Source organism: Pleurodeles waltl, chromosome 1_2 (genome assembly GCF_031143425.1).
Source record: "Pleurodeles waltl isolate 20211129_DDA chromosome 1_2, aPleWal1.hap1.20221129, whole genome shotgun sequence".
NCBI classification, from domain to species: domain Eukaryota; kingdom Metazoa; phylum Chordata; class Amphibia; order Caudata; family Salamandridae; genus Pleurodeles; species Pleurodeles waltl.
The window spans coordinates 1,128,663,316-1,128,681,136 of NC_090437.1; the positions used below are offsets into that span (position 1 = coordinate 1,128,663,316).

The following is a 17,821-nucleotide window of genomic DNA, read 5'->3' on the forward strand; positions in this document are numbered from 1 at the left end:
TTGGTGCAAATCTGTTCAGTTGTATCAGAGTTATTAAAGGAAATAAAATATAGTTATCTAGGGATGAAGACTTCCCTGGGTGAGTTAAGGGAATTCCAGCAAAAAGCAATGCCCCGGAATGGCTGGCCGCAACCTAAGTTGTGCCCACCATTTTCTTTGTTGCTTGGCCCAGGAGGGGGAAAAATGTGTAAAAACACATAATGGGTTAAGATACAGGTATCCTGACCCAATAGGACACATGGAGGGGTTCCTGAGGGACCCGCCGCAACGCTCAGCCCGGCCACCAGTGCAATTTTGCAATGGATCCCTGGATCCAAAGGACAATAAATAAATTTAGAAAGAAAAAAAAAAAAAAAAAAAAAAAACACACACACCCCCTCTCACACACTAACCTTCCGCTGCTCATAGCCGAATACAGTGTGTGGCAGTGGCTGTATTAAAGTAGTAATTATATATTACTTCATGTTATGTAAAAAAATAAAAAATTTAGTGAAAAAAAAACAAACAAAGGCTACAGGGACGTTATGGTTAGGTTCACTTTTTACCCACACAAAACTAATGAAATTCAGCAGTTACAATTGTGCAACACAATATTTCTTGTTAGCGACTGTCCGAGCTGCACTACCATCAAACTATGAACTACATTACATTTTTATCTCAGAAGTACAAACAATGTCTGAAAATTCTTAATATCAATGACAGATGTTGGTTTTTGAACGCCTGTCAAGGCCAGGGGCTTGGGACTAGATTTTGAGCTCAACAAATCAAGCTAAATAAACCTTCCTCTAAGAATAAGCTTGCATCCTATTTTAACATCTCGGTCTTGGGGTACGCTCAATGGTCGCACACCCCTGGACAAACTGGCATGTCTATCATATCTAACTTGCTCTGGGCCTTCTCTAATTGAATACACCTTTGTGGGCCTTTCTTTGCTCAACAGTTTCCTCCTTTGGTTTACGGGAGGAATTGAAAAGTGATCGGCAAAAGATAGTCCTTAATATTGGTCTGAGCAACTTTGAAGAGGCGGCAGACCATGGGTCCCAAATAGAAACAATTAACCTCAGACGTATCAGATGCACCACAGGGTCGTGCTCCGTACTCGCCAGGAAAGGGTCACAAGAAAGTTCTTCAACCAATATGCCAAGCCTGTCAATGTAAAGAAAAAGATGCAAGCACGCAACATGCCCCTCCCTTCCAGGGTGGGGTAAAAAAATAAATAAAAAAAAACTGCTTTATAAGATGGGCCAAAAGAAGGGCAAACCAATTGTGGATAGCACTCAAAAGGTCGCCAAGGGACCCGTCAAAGATTGCACGAGGGAAGAAAAATGCTAGAAAAGGAAGTAAAAACTGCCAAAGGGTGGTATGGGACAACTTCTGGGATAAATTGCTGCAGGACGTCAAGACATACACCACTACCATCTTTTGGCAGACCATAAACTGAATCAGCGAACCCCTTTCAAGAGTAGCTTCTTCCAATATAGCAAAGTCAATCTGGTATCAATTTCTACTTCAACACTACAACCTGGTGAAACCGGAGTATCACCCTAGCATCCTGGCAAATTACTAGAGTCCTTAACATTTTTGTCAGCGTTCACCATGTGGAACAACTGTAACACAACTTGGTGTTACGCCTTCTCAAAAGTTGTTTTGCAATAAAATGCAAAGGGTTGGACAGTGTCGCGTAGGTTCTCATCCTAATGGGACTACTGGATTCGGGCAGCAGAATCACATGTACTGCGGGGACTGAGTCTGATCTCGCACCATGTGACACCCGTCGGCCTAATCCAGGTTTGTTCCGGCTAACTAGCAGTGCCTCATCTCCACCCAAGAGCAGGGATGATGGAGGCAACCGAGCGCATGACATACATGACTTCTCAGGGGAATCGTGGTCACTCAGACCTCTCGGTTTCTCTCAGTTACATCAGTCCCACGTATGCAAGGACAATCAGAGGAAGAGTGAAGTTAAATAAGGTTTTATAGTAGTAACTGCATCTTAGACAATAAAGCATGAATTGCAATAACTAGGACGATGAAGCACAAAGATTAAAACTGTGACAAGGAGAGTAAAACACAAGAATATCACTGCCATACTGTCACTAAGGTTTGTAGGGATAGTTCCTACCTAGGCTGTTAGAGCACAGCATGTTAAGCTCTAATTCTGCCTTTCAGGTTCCCCCTGAGAAAACATCATCCCTCATACCTGAGCAAGAGGCCTGTAGTCTACATAAGCAGCTGTAGCGAACCAATCAGCATACAGTCATGGTCATGTGGCTGGAATCTCCCTCTAACGTACATGGGCCAAAGTAATGCTTTTATAATGAAACAGCTGATGTTCCAAGAAAGGATCTCCACGTAAGAATGTCTATGTTTCTGTGAACATTGGAGACAAAGCGTACCACTTTTGCCGGTAACCTATCTTACTTCAGCCTTTGTAAAAGCACAGAGCTAATTTCTTTTTTTTTAAGAATGGAGTGGTGACCTAGGCAAAGAACAGCTAGAAAGAGAAAATAAAACAAGACCGCAAATGTGGTTAATGTTAAAATATAACAAAGCTAAAATAAACATATCTAGGTTAAAGTGCACAGCGGCAGGCCTAGTTTGCTAAAATAACATGTATAAAACTATAGCTAAAATGGATACACAACAAGAGAGGGCACCTGGCCTGAGTGGAATCCCACCTGTCATCTACAAGGATGATCCAACATTTTGGGCTGACCAGCTAACACCGCTCTTTACCAACATACTGCAGCACAACCGTATTTCATTTGCTACTACAGGAGCTGCAGCAGTGGGCAGAGGCAAACAATTATTCCTCAAATCAAATCGGTTTCACAAGCAAAATGGGCACTTTAGTTATGACACTCTTCCTGCTAACTGAATGGGCAAAATCCTACAGCCAGCCTGTTTATCTGGGTTTCATAGACTACAAGTCTGCATTTGACAGAGCTGATCGGGGAAAGCTGTGGTGGAAGCTGGCTAATCAAAACATCTCATATGGCCTCTTAAGGTCCCTTCTGTTTCTGCACACAGAAACATGGGTCAGAAATTAAATCAGTGACAGTTCCCGACTATACAGGCCAATTAAAACAAAACAAGGCCTTAAGCAGGGCTGTGTCCTAGCTCCTACATTATTCAATCTGTTTCTATTGGATCTCACCCAGACACTGAAAGCAGTTAACTCTCACCTGCCCACACCAGGTCTTCCAGCTTTCGAACGTGCTTTAGGCAGATGACCTTGTCCTAATTAGCAGAACCAAAGTTGGGCTGCAGCGACTTCTTAATGCTACCTTTATTACATCAGTAATGGCATGATAATAGAAAGACGACAAAAATCTTAGCAGTCCGCAGCGCTAGAAATCAAAAGCCCATGTGGTTTCTGGACCAAGATAAACTAGGGCTAGCAAAAAGCTTTATGTACCTTACTGTTTATTTCAATGGAAACGGGAGGGTTGAGGAACAGCTTAAAAAAAAAAAAAAGCAAGGGCAACACCCTGGCCTCCGGCCTTGGGTCTTTTTACAGGAAATTGAAAGGACCATCATTCATACCAATCCTGCAGTTGACCCAAGCAAATGTTCTCCCATCTTTGGCCTATGGAAGCGAGGCACTCGGGGGACAAGACAGTACAGCAGTAGACAAAGTGCTCAAGGTATATAGGACAATCTTTCATATATGTTTCTATACATCGCCTGCCCAGATTAGGCTGGAGTTTGGCATAGTTAAACAGTAACTGGCATGTAAGGGGATCTTCACTGTGTGTTGTCACAAACTCAAGTTAGAAAAGGAAGGCTCCCTGGGCCACCATTGTTGGTCTGAAATTAAACATGGCACAGGTCTCCGGTGAGGTCTTACCTGCAACAGTCACTGGGACCCCTTGGCCTAATTATCAGTCACCAGTTCAGAAAACTAGTTAAATCAACTACACATCTGTTGGCCATGCTTGGTGATCTGGATTGCCTGTCCAGACGCATGCATGACTGGATGACACTTCACAGTTACACAAGTCTGAAACCTCAGGGTTAAACTTAGTGAACTGAATAGTGAGTGATCTAAGTTACAAATTTTGAAACACAGGCTGGGGATACTGCCAATCTTAAGACACTACCCCACTTGAATCAGGCAAGAGATGCAAAAACAACTGCAGGTTATGTTACCTTCCCTAAGGAGAACCAGCACTAGCTTCTACGGACACTGTGGATCAAGTGTGGATCAAGGTCCTGCAGGGAGGCAGTGATGACCTGCTTTAATCCATTGGACAGAAGAGCCTGCTTTAATCTATTGGACAGAAGATTGAACTGTGCACTGGTGCAATTTCTCCAGAGTGAAAAAAAGGGAAGCGTTTAGTCCAAATTAAAGCTCAAAGCTCAGCTAGGATTATCACAAAGGGTACAGCTCACAGATTTGCATTTTCTCAGTTCCATTTTTTTTTTTTTTATTTCCCTGTCCGCGCACCTCTCAAGACTAGGAGGTTCTAAGGCACTTGAGGCCAAAGGCTAAACTTTTAAAGATTCCACCCGCTCCTCCTAGAAAGCATTCTACATCTTCCACCATTGGCTTGCGAGTATGATGAACAGCCAAGGCCTCGGCAACCTAACCCACTGTATGCCGGGCCACTTCCCATGGAAACTGATTTGAATTTGGAGCAAGTTCTCACTCAATATTGTGGCGTCTGCAACTTTCCATTTAAATTGCCCATATGACCTAATTTCGTCCATTCATGGGCATCGCCCTCATTTCCCGCTATACTATTTTTAGGTTGAGCATAGCAGCGCACCAGCACCGCTTTTCCGATGTGTTGGTATGTATCTGGGCTTTTAACCACACCCATCACTATCACTCGTTCGTGGGCTTGCCTTTCAAAAATCCTCTCTTAGTTGGTAACTGCTTTACGTTTCTCCCTCATCTGGGCGGTTTGGTTACCACCTTGGCCATCACCCCGTTACATGGATAATTGCACTTTTGCCGATAACTGACTGCGAGCGAACTTCCTTCTCCTTTTGTCTCTCTTCGCAGTCACAGGAGCACTTTGAATCAGCACACTTGTGTCAACTGTTTTATTTTCAGTTTGTGTGGCAAAAAAAGTCCAGTTAGTAATTTACAACACTAATAGCTCTAACTCCAGCTAACGCAAGACCCCCTGCAGTTCAAATGCTTGTTTACTTAACGTATACGCCATTTCGCAGGGCTTTTTTTTAATTTTTTTATAAATGACTTAAGCACTGCACTTTAACCTTCAGTCCTCGTTTATTCTCGTCACATAGTACAAAAGGAAAAACAACCGTTAAATTAAGCTAGTAGTCCTGAGGAAATGTACAATGAACTGCAAGTGGTGTTTTAGAATAGAACATGTTTTTAATCTCTCATCACAGTAGCTTTGCCTTGCCATGTTTTTACTCAATACAATATGAAAAATACTAGGTAACTGCGACAGGTTGACCTGCTAAGGGGTTTTTGTTTAAGCAGAAGTGATGTAAGAAACGATAAATTAATAAATGTTACAGTACTATTTACATAGGTCCAGTTCATGGGCACTTACCATTGAATTTTAATTAGGACATCAGCCCTAGTTAGGACTATAGCCATAAAAGTTTAAGCCCTTGGTTAAAATGAAAATCAAACATTGATTTGAATTACATCACATGAAACCTTTACCTTTAATATATCCACAAAACATGCAGGGCTGCTTGAAAGAGCTCATCATTTACCCAGCATCCCAGCTCCTACTTCAAGCAAACTTTCACACTGCGGTATACAGCTCATAATATGATTTTAAGACGCTGGGATGCTACCATAAGAAGTGCTACAACGCTTTTAATTTTTTTTTTTTTTTAATGTACGAAACTAAAGTATTAAGCAGGTGTGTGGGTTTTTCGCTATGTGTCCAGTGGAGAAAATGCTCCAGAAATCTACACGGCCTGCAAAGAGATTCGTGTGTGCGTGTGCGCACACACAGACTCGTAAAGATTGTAGTTGTGGCTTACATAACTCAGTATGGCAATGCATGAATTGGTGTACTTTAGAGAAGCTTCCAATTTCGATAACAATGACTGCGTTGTTCAGACGAGCTCTAGCCTCCTCGTCCGGAGGAGGAGAGATAGTGACAGTAGGTTTGAAGAGTTGCTAGTTTAGAGATTCACAGAAGTAAGTGAGGCAGGAAAGTATTCTGTGTTATGTCACAAGGGGTTGGATTGAGGTGTTTGCACTAGTGCACAACTTCTGGAAACTAGTACCTTCCCCAGTTTAAGGCACCACAAACTTTGGTGTGCGTCTTAGAACAGCAGCTGGAGAACCATCTATAAAGACCAGGGGCAGGAGTGGGCCGGTGCACTAAACACATGTAGGTCAAAGGAAGTGGCTTCCCGTTTCCTCCAGTGCATAAAATGGTTTTAGCAGGCCCAGTATACGAAAATTGCACCATGGCATTACAAGCTTGAAAAAAACGGTAAATTCTGGAGACATTCAGAGGCAGTACAGAATGGATAGGGTATCAATGGCGGGTGGGGGTACATTTGAAGTGAACATTTGGAGAGTTTACAGATTGCTGCAGTGATGTCTTGGGAGGGAGAAGTTGCATAGGGAAATGGTTGTGAAAGAGGTGCTAGAGGCCAGTCACGGCCCAGGAGACACAGCTAGAGATGGTGCATTTATGGAATGACGTGTTTACACATGAAACCAGTTAGGGAGGCTTCAAGAGAAGAGAAAGCAATGTTTGGAGTAGGTTTGAGATAGTGAATTCGGTGAGTGGACAGAGCTGGTACCTTTATGATTTTTAATTGGCAACTGTGGTGCCTCAAAGTGCACTCTCGTGTTGGCCTGTAGCTACTACCATACTCAAAGCTTCTCCAAGGAACGTTGTAGTGTTAGGTGTTCTTTGGTTGGCGGTTTATAACGAACATTAGAACATTGGAAGTTGGCAGCTCCATTGAAAACAATGGAGTGCTGCGGGCTTTTACTGGCCGGTAAAAGCCCGCAGCGCCAACATTCCAATGGGCTTTGTTCACAGCAGCAGCTGTGAACAAAGCCTAACGGAGCCCGAGGGGATTCTAATCCCCTCGGGCTCCGTGAGCAATTTGTTTTTTTTAAGAGAACATTCTGCCCTGAGTGGCAGAATGTTCTAATAGCCTTAGAACCCGCCATAGCGGGCTCTACCGGCTATTAAAGGCCCTTTTCCTTGTTAAATGCCCTCGCCTTCGGCTCGGGCATTTAACTCGGGAGCGGGCCTTTAATAGCCGGTAGAGCCCGCTACGGCGGGTTCTAAGGCTATAATATACTTCGTCACTTGCTTTGCAAGTGATTTCTCCGTTGCAAGGTGCAACTGTTGGAGCAGCTACAGGGCAATGGAAAGAGAAGGCAAACCAATTACAAAGGATAGACTCTGCCTATCAGTCAGTCTGAAAGAAATGCACCGTATCACCAAGCCTTACTGATCGAGGAACTCTTTGACCTTATCAGTGTATCAAGTTGAAATAGCAGGAAGATAAGTATTTATTCAGAAAGTTCATGCTTTCTCAACTACAATTTTCCAAACCCATTTTATGAAGCCCTATAAATGACCTGCATGATCACACTGTAGACATACAAGGTGTGCCCCTTATCAAATTACCTTTACCAGTGTATCTTAGGTAATCTTTCCACGTAGGCACAAAATGCACCATGCTCTTACCATTGCTCGCACTTAGCGACAATGAGTGACATGAGGCAAATGTTTTGTTTTCCTTGGTGCACAGTCCTTTATATGCCTAACTTTATATTAATTGGGTATAGGGGAACTCCTTGTACCACGCACAAAGCAATACAACACACAATAACAAGTTATAATGTTGATAAAGCAGTAGGCTAACAAGTATTTCAATTGGGGGTGGGGGCGAATAGAGCTTCCAAGGGCTTGCATGGCATTACTTCAAGTTACAAAAATTGGACAATTGGATCAAGCCTGTGGTTTAGCAGAGTTTGAGACCAAAACATATCTGAAGTTGCCCTGCTTTAGTTCCTGTGAGGTCCCGAGGACTACTCTTCTAGGACAGCTGTGATCAGATGACTTTCCCCTTTGGCTTCTAGCAACTTGATACCTCTGCAAAGTCCTGCCCTTTGGCAATATAGGGGAAAAAAAAAAAAATCACATAGAGCCCAGCGATATGTGGAATACAATGCTTTTGGGGACAAACGATTGCCGAAATATAAATATATGCCTTGTGATCAACACAGAAACATGCAAAAATACACTCCAAATATTCTTTCATGTTTGCTTTCTCCCTTGTTCATGGGTGCTGCTGAAGTAACCAGTGCAGCAGAAAATAGCTGCACAGAGCAGCTGATTTTAGGTTACAGCGACCCAGGGAGGCAGGCCCAATGGGATGCAAAGAACCTAGTACATACAGGCACCAGATTAAACAAAGTAGAGTGTCAGAGAGACATGTCCGATGGACAGACTTGGAGACAACCAGGCAAAAGCAGCAGGCAGTAGGGGTGAAACTGGCTCAAGGAACAGGCTTCAGATTCATGGATGATGCACTGGGAGCAAAACGCCAAAAGAGGACTCCCAAGAGTGAAACTTCATAAGCGTGGATGAGGCCCGAGGGGCAAAGCTCAAAGAGATGGACCACTGAGGCAGACTTAAAAGGCATATTAAGACACCAGGTGGAAGAAAAGTGCTAGGGCAGACGCAGTGGATGTCTTTGGTGTCGGGCGATGTAAACACCACAACCCTGAGAAACTGGTTAGAGTTGATACAGTGAGGGGGGGGGGAGAGGGGGGAAAACAATGTTCTAGAGGAGCAACTGGTGAAAAATCAAGCACAAGTAAGCAAACAGTTTCACAAAAAGTACACTTCTTGCAACTGAAATGTCCAGGCAGTAAAATATGATCTACAACTAAAAACTTCATGTAGGTTGTAAAACAGACCACACAAATAAAAGAACAGAGGATGTCAATAACTTAATAGTTTATTAGTCAGTCAACAATATTACAAATATTTAAAAATTACTTAATATAAATAGTTGGCAGCAAACTATTCCATTACAGAGTTAAATTACCAGTACAACAGACAGACTGGAGATTTAGACACCTGGAAGTTAACAGTAAAACAAATTAAATAGTTAACCAAAAAGTGTAAGCTGAGGGCGATCACCTAGTGTCCATAAAAGCATGGGTTCTCTGTATTTACTTTTTTTATTTAGAAAAAAATAAAAAACTACTTTAACACCCCATAAGTAATATAAAATTAAAATCAACATAAGTTGCATATCAAAGAACCATGTATAATTACAATCCAAACACTCTGTAAACCACTTGTGCGATTCTATACAGAAACTCTGAAGTAGAAACTAGTTGCTTTATTACAAAGATTTTAGCTCCAAAAATAATTCAACATGAAATAAACTTTAGCAATTAGCATCATAAAATTATATATTTCCACATACAAAATAATATTAATGACAATATGAAAAATTATTCCAAATATTTTACTATTAAAATCAAAAACGAAAACAAAATAAAAAACACGAACACAAAATAGAAATATGCATGAAAAAGTCTCTCCTTTTGTTAGCAAAACACTATCCAAAATAACTACAATCATTTACATCAGTACAAAGATTTCTGGATTTAAAAAATATTTGCAATGACAAAAGGGGTATTCTTTTCTGACAGTAAAAAAATGACACTGTGGATAAAATCTGCAAAATATGCAATGAAAAAAATAAATTTGCATTAAAAAGGTTTTACACTGTTATTTTTTATACAAACATTAGAAACAGTATTGCACATCACAACACAGAATCGAGGTTAGTCAGCCTTCCAAAATGTGTTATATTCAAGTTTTCTAGCATCTTTGAGGAGAGGCTTTATGAAGCCAGATGCAAAAGGGATTGAATATCAAGTGTTTTCCATACACAAATATATAAATGCTAAAGGTTTCCTTCTAAACAAATAAATGCGGATCTTTTAAAGTTTTCTCCCTCTACTGTCATACTTTCGGGCAGCAATATGCACATTAGGGAACAGAAGTGAAGCATTAAAATACAAAAATACAATTGAAATCAACTAGCAATCTCCTACAAAAATAGTAAAATAAATATGATTTGTAAATAAAAAATCCAATACAGTGTTCAACAATTAGAAAATAAGAACTTGGTACAAACACATATGGAACACAGGGTTACTATAACAGTAGGCTTCAGTTGCTCTTGACAAATGAAATGACAAGTAAAATTTAACTTTTTCAACTACCTTTACCCATGCCAAACAATATTCTTATGTGCTATGTTTCTTCTTTCTGTTAATGTTTTTAAAAGGGGATGTGGATTTCAACATCTCCATTTAATTATACTTTCAAATTCTTAGTTTATATCCATTCAATGTACTTCAACACCTCTTGTTTTTAATTTTTTAAATATTGAACAGAAAAATATTTAATTAAAAAATTACTTTGAGCTAAATATTTAAATTATTAACACATTCTTTCTAAGTCCAAAAATTGAGGTATAGCAAAGGAGATGTCATCAGTCAAAAAAAGTGTGCCTCAAAAATAGCTGACTGTTGAACGAATCACAGATACAAAAATAGTGCATAACAAATGTCAAAATGGATCAAGGGATTGGCAGGGTTAAGATTAGAAAACAACACTCCAGCAAATGTGGAGGATTATGGTTAATTAACAAGGAGACAGGCTTGACAAATAAATTAGAAAATAGCTATTCTTAAAACAGCAGAAACGTTAAACATTAAAAACTTTTAACCACAACCACATTTAAACAGCAGTCCGACATGAACCACATTGTACAGTACAAAAAAAGCACACTGCTGACAACCAATATAAGATCAACACTTTGCTTACAAGAAGGATTGTCACAAGGGACTGTGAAAAGTGATAACCTTGTATTTGTATTTGTTTAGTCTCCTACTTCTGCACTGTGTGCTATGGTTGTAGAACACCTCTATTTAATAACTAAACTTTGGGGGCTAGTTGCATGAAACCTATACTGAGCAGCTAAAACACCTCACTGTTTTAAGTTGGTCTTCAGTGTTCATCAAGAAATGAAGTAAAAAAACATAGTAAGCAAGGTCATTACTTCATAAACGAAATACAAAATTACTATTTAGGACGCTCAAGTAACAATTTTCATGTAACAGTGACACTAGTTTGACAGAAGGCCACAATGTGCACGGGACAGACATGCAAACATGTTCCAAGCCAAATTTCACTGTTAAATGTATATTTTGTTGGATATGCAACTAGCCATCTGTTTATTACACTGTCTCCATTTTGACTTTTTTGTTTGTTAATCTAAAGCATTTTGCATTCTTATGCAAGCACAATTTAATATATTAAATAGTTTCACATTTGGTGACTGGTTAGCAGTGTGCTGGCCATCTTTGGTTTGTAGAGGAAATCTTAACCATGACATTTAAAAGGGTTTATATGTACTTCCTTCTGCTTTACTTCAAGCTCTTTTTTCAAATGTGTATCTATACTATATCACTCAACATGAATTAGAACTGCACACCACAAAAAAATTGCACAGGGATTACAATAGTACATCCAGTCTGCATTAATCGAATTCCACTACCGACCAGGTCACACAATGGCTGCACTTACTAATCTAAAACTAATTTGCATATTGTACACATGTAGGACAGCTTTTTAACTTGAGTCACAATAATGCATGCAAGTATGCGGTTTGTAACAAATTGTAATTTGCTCATGCTACCTAGTTTTATATAGCTTTGTTGAGCATTTGCAATAACTTACCCTCTGGTTAATTAATACGTATAGTGCATGCATATGGTATAGGTAAGTAAACATGCAAGTTTCTTCACATTCTAAAACTATGGCAGTTTATGCCATATTGTGCTGCCTGCATTTTAACTACAATGCAGGGTCTTAAACGTTTTCAATCCCGTATTAATAGGTGACATCAAACACCTATATAGCAGCAAAGCTAATACAGCTTGTGATTAAAAATGTTTAAAAATAGCTAATAAATCAGATTATCTTGAGGTATTATATCTGGCAAGTCAAAATGGAGAGCAAAAAATCAACCCTATTTTTTGTGTATGTTTACAATGAATATAGCGACAATAAAAATAAGTTTTGTAGCAGACATATTCCATCTCTATTATTTTGCTACCTTTGGTAAATAACTGGGGCAGATCTTGAATTAAAAACCCATGTTTAGAAATAAGTGCACGCTTCACCCACTAAATATAGCAGCAGACTGTGCCCCTATGCAAAACATTCTCATATCTAATTTTAACTTTACATATAAAAATAACTTGGAAAAAATACAAAAGAAAATTTTATTTTAACATGAAAATATCACAAAAATTAGAAAGCCTGAGATGTGGGGTTTTGGTGAAAAACAAGAGGCTTGTAGTGTTTTGGCTGCTGATAAAGATGCATGTATTGATAGCTGGGGTGAAAAGCAGAAGAATGCACTTATTTCTTCTGCATGTCAGTATCTTCAAACAATAAGCCATATGCACCACTCTTTCGTTTTGTAGCTGCTGGGGCATTCTAATCAGTTCCAACGGAAATGGATTTGTCGAGGCCGGTCAGCACCTTCCTTTACCAATGGCTTATGGAATTCCCGTCCAGCACGTGAATGGATATTTGCCCAGCAAAACTCACAGTAATACTGCAGGCAAGTGACATTGGCACAGAAGAAAGGAGCAAATTTTCCACCGCACCGTGTACCCTGGCATTCATCACACATCTGATCATCCAGCACATATGGCTTCACCTCCACCTATTAAAAAAGTAAAAGAAGCAACGTTTACCATGACTGCACTTATTTCGCCTGTTAACACACCTATACACTAATATGTCAAGTTTCCATTGTTCTTACCATAAGACAGTCTACAATCAATTATTGTCTCATAAATACACATTACTCAACGCATAGTAATTTCGACCGGTAGCCTCTACCCCTTTCAATCATATTCAGGGACTAGCATAGTCATTTAGAGTCGGTCCCAGAGAAACATGAAAAATAAATAGTAGGCTAGTTAAATACTGAGGATGCTTGACAGTCTACCAGTATGAAACCTAGTGTGACACGATTTTCTACATAATACTATGCCTTCCAACAACTACGAGTATTCCCAAATACGAATAGACTGTGGGAAACATGTATTCTATTCTACACCATGTTTAATCAAACAAGAGCAATTTAAGCACTAGATGTGATCTACAGACACCTTTGGGACCTTGTATTCAGACAGTGGCAATTTATGTCACTAACTAGTTTGCAGGGGGAGATCATCAGAAGATGTAACTCCCAATTTAGATTTAAAAAAAATATGCCTCTGGTAGGAAACAGCATTGTTTTGTCCTCCTGGAAGATGGCTGATGATTTCTCAACTGAGGCCCGCATTTAAAAAACAAATCAGTCACATCCTAAGTTGTCTAACTAGCATACATGTGCAAGATCTCAAATAAACACATCCTAATCACATTATTTTGAAAACAAAACGGCTTGGGGGCAGGGGGGAGACTAAAGAAATAAAGGGTTAAAAATTTTTAAAGCCCAATTCCAGCCACTTAATCTTGTAGTGTTTTTGGATTGGTCTCATGTGACCACCGATATAATCATATTTCATACAGTTCCCAGGTCATTATAAATAGTCCAGAAACAAGGGGCTATGACCCTCCTGATACCATTCTACTAATACATCTGAACAGTGAGTGGTAGGCAGTTATCAACACAGTGGTTACTACCCAAGCTTTGCTTTGTACGTAACAGCATCTACTCAATTCCTGCTCATCAGAATGAGGAATGTTCTATTTAGATCCAAGATAATTTTCATACTGCTGGAACAGGTACACCTTCAAGCAATACTTTTCAGCTTCCTAAGGAGCTACCTGAACAGTTATCTCTTGCAGCTTTCCCCTTGAAACTGGTAAATGCTTTACACAAAACCGAAATCCCTCAAATAATGCAGCTCTCCTCGCACAGCGGGAGAGCCAATACTACAATATTCACTGCACTCGGGAAAACTTGAACCATAATGTTTTGCAAGCATTCATTTTTCACATTGTTGCCCATAACTCGGCCTGTGGTGGTCTTAGGACAATGGGACTGCCACCAAAACATTCAGCACAAAACACTGTCTAGGTCATCTATGGCTCCTCACACTAGATTAGTGGAGACACCCAAAATAATAGCCCTCTCCACCATTCAGTGTCTTTTTAAGCATTTTCATGGCTGTAACATTTATCAGCTGGGAAAGATAGGAATAGCTTGTATTTCATGGGCCTTGTTTGTAATATAAGTGCTATAGGCCTGTTACCCTTAAAAATATGTATTGCTCTACACCCTCCTCTAAGCGCTACATATACGGTTATTCTGCATTAGTTATTGCCATTTTATTTATGCCCTCTAGGGGCTGACTATTTGGTTGCATGACCATGTTTCTTACAAAAGCTATTTTCATTGTGGTGTCCTTTAGGGGCCGTCATAAGCATTACATTCATATCAACATATTAACATTTTTGTGGAACGGAAACTTGCCCCATATAATGCTTTGCAGGGCATTACTTTTACAAAACATTTTTGCTGATAACTCAGCCTGTGGTGATCCTAGGACAATGGGGCCACCTTCAAAACACTGACCATAATGTGCTTTCTGTCTACATCATCTCTGGGTCCCTACACTAGGTTAGTGGGGGACTCCAAAATAATTATCCCTTCCACCATTCAATGTCTAAAGATTTTTCATGGCTAGAACGTTTATTTTACAGCTAGGAGAAGTTGTGTTAAAGGTCTCGTTTGTAATATTGCAATACGCCTGCTAGCCATAAAAACACCATCTAGGGGCTAAGTATATACTGCATTATTTTCTCCTGTTTTTCCCTGGGGTTATGCTCTCTAGGGGCTAACAATATGGTTACATCACCAAGTTTCTTACTGATGATTTGTTTTGTACCTCTTTAGGGGCTTTTTTGAGCATTAGTCTAAAGCTAATAGTTTATTTCTGATAAAGGTTTAAATGATAATGGTATAGGTTTTAATATCTCTCCTTATTACAATTATGACCATAATTCAGGCCTTATTACACTATGACTGTTTGAACACTTTGGGTGATCCTTCTAGTTTTCTCCTCTGTGGCTGTATTTTATCTTTTTTTCTGAGAATTGTGTTAGCCAGCAACTCTGGTGGTGGGGTGGTGAAAGTGGTATTCTATTGAAAAATTTGCATGGCAAATTTAAAGTAGGATGCTAAATGCCAACATTTTCATTTTTTGCTGCAGAATCGAGGAAGAAGGCAAATGGATGCGCTTTGGTTACATGCAGGGCCACTGGAATTACATGGCAGGAAAAGACCATTATGAGGCAGTGTTGACCAATTTATGTGGCAAGAAAAGTAAAGTTGTGAATTTACAATGCCAATAGCTCTATCTCAAGCAAATGCAAGACCTATCACTTTGCAAATGCTGGTTTTATGGATACTATTAAGCCTTGAAAAAGTTGTGAAAAGACAAAACGTGTCGGCTGTCAGCTCAACATAGGAATTGTGTCTAACAAGATTTGTGGGACTGTCAAAGTGCAACCCAAGAACGGTCATCCAAGACTTGTGGGAAGGTGTACGCTTCTTTCTCAACAAAAATCTTCTATCTCGAAACTTACTTTGAAAGACCGAACAAAGTGACTATTTGGGCTGTAATCTGGCGTGTGCTTCGGTATCAATGTGTGAATTTTGTAATGTGAGTTTTTCAATTCACTAACGTACAATCTTGCTTATATGGTGTAAGGATACCATGTGAGCAACATACTTATTTGTCGAATTAATTTCAAATGTTTTGTTACCCTACCTGTACTACTGAGGCTGAGCTATCTTGTAAACCGCTGCTACCAGCAAGTCGGACAATAAATATCTTCTGAATATTACAGTATTTACCAATTATGCCATCTTTTTGTACAGTGGTTAAATACTGTAACATAGCTTTGACATGATACTACACTATTTGGGAAATATGGGACCATGTAATCATCTACTCTCCTCACAGAGAGCAAAAGTACTATGCGACAAGTACAGACAAATCACTTCTGCAGAATGAGTGTTGTGCATGAAGCAATCTATCTAAAGATAACTAAAGAAGGTTGTGATTAGAAGACTCATTAACAGTGGTATGCTAAGTCTCTTTTGTACAACAGCGTCACACCAGTGAGGTATCACTACCTCTGCTGCTGTGTTGTACGGCAGCTGCAAGAGTAGCATGTACCCAAACATAAGCAATCGTCCCAATTAGGCTGAACGTAACTAGAGCTTGAGTAAGAAGCACAAATAATGCCTAAATTTTAAAATGATAAATCAACACATTATAATGAAAAAGTCCATGTCTAATAAGCAGAGTTTAAACTAGAGGATACTAAAGGGAAGACAATGTAGAGTAGATATATTCATATTTTCCCATCACCAACATTATGACAGCAACATTTTACAGTCTCAAGTAGTGGATTTTCCTGGGTAATTTGGGGATGTCAGAGTTTCTATAGTCAATGAAGAAGGGTCCTAACAAGGACTCTGGGTATGCAACTGACCAAGGAAAACAATGTAGGCAGGAGTTCACTGTCCTGCTCAAGATACACAGCTAACTCCGATTTGAACCTCCATAAACTAGTAAGTCTATGAAAATGCTAGGATTTAACATTACCTGCAAATTTAGGGTATAAGCCCAAACAAATATAATTGTATTTATCCGAAAGACTTTTAGCTGCAGATTCCTTACCTTAGAATTTCTTCTAGCGTCAGCATGGAATCTGGAACTTTTGCTGAGCAATACCCTTGCACACGCACACCAGTTCTTTTCCTTCTGCACTGGTTAATGTGCAGATCCGGAACCGAGCTACCCTCTGTCTTTTTTGACAGGCCTTTTTTCGTTTTTTTGTCAAACACTTTTGCATGTGCGAAGGATTACATCTAAGAAGACAGGGTTCAAGCTGTGCAGTGCCTGCCACAGCGCCATGTTGGTGATGGACACCCATAAGGGATGTCTCTGGTGTTTAGACTGAGACCACAGTTCGAAGTGGTGTTCCAAAAGCCAGGCCATGGCTCCAAAAGCTTTGAGGGAGTGGTCCCTGAAGCTCATGGCGTTCTGGCAGTCGACATTGGCAGGCATGACTCCTTGGAGGTCCTGGTCAAGGGCCAAGTTGCAGGACTGCTCAAGTCCTTCGTCCCACTCTAGGTCCTCCGGTCACTCGGGGAAGAGGCACAAGAAGAAGTCCAAGCAGACTTCTACTACACCTTGCCCATCAAAGAGAGTCTGGAACGTTGATGCTCCAGGCAAGGTTCAACAGAGCGATTGCTAGGGCTGACTTAGAACTCCCCCTTACCCCCACCCCACCCACCCTTTTCCGGGAGCTGGAGCAACCCCTGCACAGCTCAAAGTTTTATGAGGCCATGCATCTCGTCTTTGAACGGGCTGGTCCCCGCTGGCGCGCCTCCAGGCCCTGTGGGGTCAGCAGAGGCCCCCTCAGGTTCCACACCCTCGGCTCTAGCATCTATGGGGTCTCTTGGATCCAATATCAGATCTGGAATGACGCAGAGTCGACACAGTCTACCTCCTCCAGCTTCATTCATGACACCCACCGGTGGCGCGAGCCTGATTCCAATATCCGATGATCCGGTGCCGACAGCGGCAACAGGTGCCAGATCATTGCCTGAGCCTTTCTATGATCAGGCCAGGCACTGATGAGGAATGGGAGGGGTCCCCGGACTCTCTGGAGTCTCAATTGGAACAAATTGACTGGTATGAGAAGCTAAGAGAGGGCAGTGGACTGGACACCTCTCCAGATACTGGCATGCTCTCACCTCCTACGGTGGC

General features: G+C 40.5%; 1 protein-coding gene across 3 annotated transcripts in view; it reads right to left on the reverse strand.

Moving 5' to 3' along the window:
* Positions 1-8,922: 8,922 nt before the first annotated feature.
* Positions 8,923-17,821, reverse strand: part of CPEB2 (cytoplasmic polyadenylation element binding protein 2) — a 201,480-nt gene continuing 192,581 nt past the window's right edge. For all 3 annotated transcript variants that reach the window (XM_069202676.1, XM_069202685.1, XM_069202695.1), the window contains exon 11: positions 8,923-12,744. In XM_069202676.1, coding sequence (XP_069058777.1) covers positions 12,517-12,744 — 228 coding nt within the window. In that variant the 3' untranslated portion in view covers positions 8,923-12,516. The remainder of the gene's footprint in view (positions 12,745-17,821) is intronic.